At 31.1% G+C, this 2,158-nt stretch overlaps 1 protein-coding gene across 1 annotated transcript in view; it reads right to left on the reverse strand.

The window, feature by feature from the left end:
• Window positions 1-367, reverse strand: part of LOAG_08566 (hypothetical protein) — a 2,696-nt gene extending 2,329 nt beyond the window's left edge. Inside the window, exon 1 of the mRNA XM_020447728.1 lies at window positions 91-367. Coding sequence (XP_020302073.1) covers window positions 91-150 — 60 coding nt within the window. The 5' untranslated portion in view covers window positions 151-367. The remainder of the gene's footprint in view (window positions 1-90) is intronic.
• Between the last annotated feature and the right edge of the window lie 1,791 nt (window positions 368-2,158).

The following is a 2,158-nucleotide window of genomic DNA, read 5'->3' on the forward strand; positions in this document are numbered from 1 at the left end:
GTGGCTGGACTACCCTGTCATAATTATTGAAGTGCAACACCATATGCAAAGTTAGAGGTTCTAAATATATGTAAGTTACGATAAACGTACTTCCGACTGTGGCGAAATGCAACAATTGAGAAACCAAAACCGTGGACTTCGTCGAATCATAGCTTCGAAAGAAGATAAAAGGAATAAAACCGATCAACAGAACCGAAAAACAGGTATTAGCGTCGTTGCTCTCGCTATCGCTGCTAACGATGAGTGGAATAATTATATAATGACCAGAAGGATGATGTCCGGTCAGCACACAACACCCAAAGAGGAAATTGCTGATGATAGGTGGAATGACTACTTGCTATCCGTGTTATCTATTATCAGTCTGGAAAACAAAAAAAAATCTGCTAGGTAAAAAGATAAGGAAAATTTGAGGTAATTACACTTCATTTAATACCTAACAATATATGACCAACATTCCATCCCACCTTATTGCTTATGACAGTGTTATCAATTGGAAATAATATTACTATTACGATCATTTGTCATCGTTATTATCAATGTCATTCCCATTACTTGGTAGAAGTAGTGAATCATTAATTAAAAGGGCTCAGATTAATACTTGATTAATTGCAAATTCCTATGAGGTTGATGGGCAGTCAGGAAAATAGGGATTAAATAAGTAAAAAAAAAAGAACAAGTAAACGTTCAACATACAAGTTAGCTAACAAGTGAGTAAGTTAACAAATGATTCATTGTATAAATGAATTAGTGAGTCAGAGAGCGGATAAGCAACCAATTCAGCATGACAATAAACTCATTTAATTTAGCATGTAAGTCATTCAGTCAATATGTAAACGGAGTAGTGAGCATGAAATTCGGGACAAATTTAAATTAATCGATAAGAGGGTATGCGAAGGAGTAAACAGAAGCAACGACTAGACACAACATAGACTGACCTAGCTACGGTGTACGAGTTGTTAATGAAATAGTCTTATACCTATTAGTTAAATATCCTTACAAATATTGTTCACATAAAATGTGAAAACATAACGTTTAGTTTTCGAAAAATTTAACAAGAAAGGAGCGGAAATGCATGAAGACGAAGCTTAGGTATGAATATGTTAGCCAATAAGAGAAAAAAACATGAAAGACGTAAAAGATAACAAGGACAAGTGACGAGAATCACGACAACAACCCGAAAACCTCTTTAAAAAGCGAGATGATATGAGCAGTATAATTTTTTCATAATGTCCCATTGCAAACTTTCCGCAACAGTGAATAAAAAAGAAAACAATTTTGTAGAGAATTTAAGATTGATAAGATTTACAAAATATTACAGGAAGGAAAGTAAGTATAATGAAAGAATGTATGAGATAGGTGGAAGTGACGAAATAATGGATACATAGCGTATGGGTTGAAAAGATTTGTTATTAGTCACTGCTATAATGCTAGTAATAATTGGAGTGGTATGCAATGGACAAGATATAACATGGAAGGGAGAGAAAGAGAGAGGAAAAGAAAGAGAGGTGATGGGTATGAATAAGAATTGTAATTGGGCGTTGTTGGAAAATTGAAAAAATCAAGAAATATTTGTGACTACAAATGTTAGAAATGATTAGGAATACTTATTTTGAAAATGTACAACAAAGAAAATTATCGATTAGTATTTTTGAATATCCAAAAATTTTATTTTAGCAATAATTACTGAAATATTAAATTGTAGAAATTTCCATAAACAATTTATGGATAATGTAAAAAGGATGGATTGTGACGAATTATCACAGTTTCAGAAAGATATGATTGAGATCTATACTATCAGTAGATAGTATCAGTAGATATATTATCGGTAGATAAATCATTCTATTACAAGTAGCGATTCCAGAATTATCATTCTTCCTAACTGAATTAATGCCTCATTAATCTAGTTTGCTTTTTAGATTATTTTAAATCTTTACAATATGGTAACTTGCGGTATTTTAATATTTGAAAGTATACAAAATATTAACAACAAAAATATTAACAACAATAGCACCATTAATATTATTGCTATCAGTAATTGATAATGCTAATGATAGTAGCAATACGTACAATATGTACAACAGTAATGAACAATAATATTAAATGATAATGATTAATAATACCAATAATAGTAATCGTGATAGTAATGATAATAACAATC

Source organism: Loa loa, assembly GCF_000183805.2.
Source record: "Loa loa unplaced genomic scaffold supercont3.437, whole genome shotgun sequence".
In the NCBI taxonomy this organism is placed as follows: domain Eukaryota; kingdom Metazoa; phylum Nematoda; class Chromadorea; order Rhabditida; family Onchocercidae; genus Loa; species Loa loa.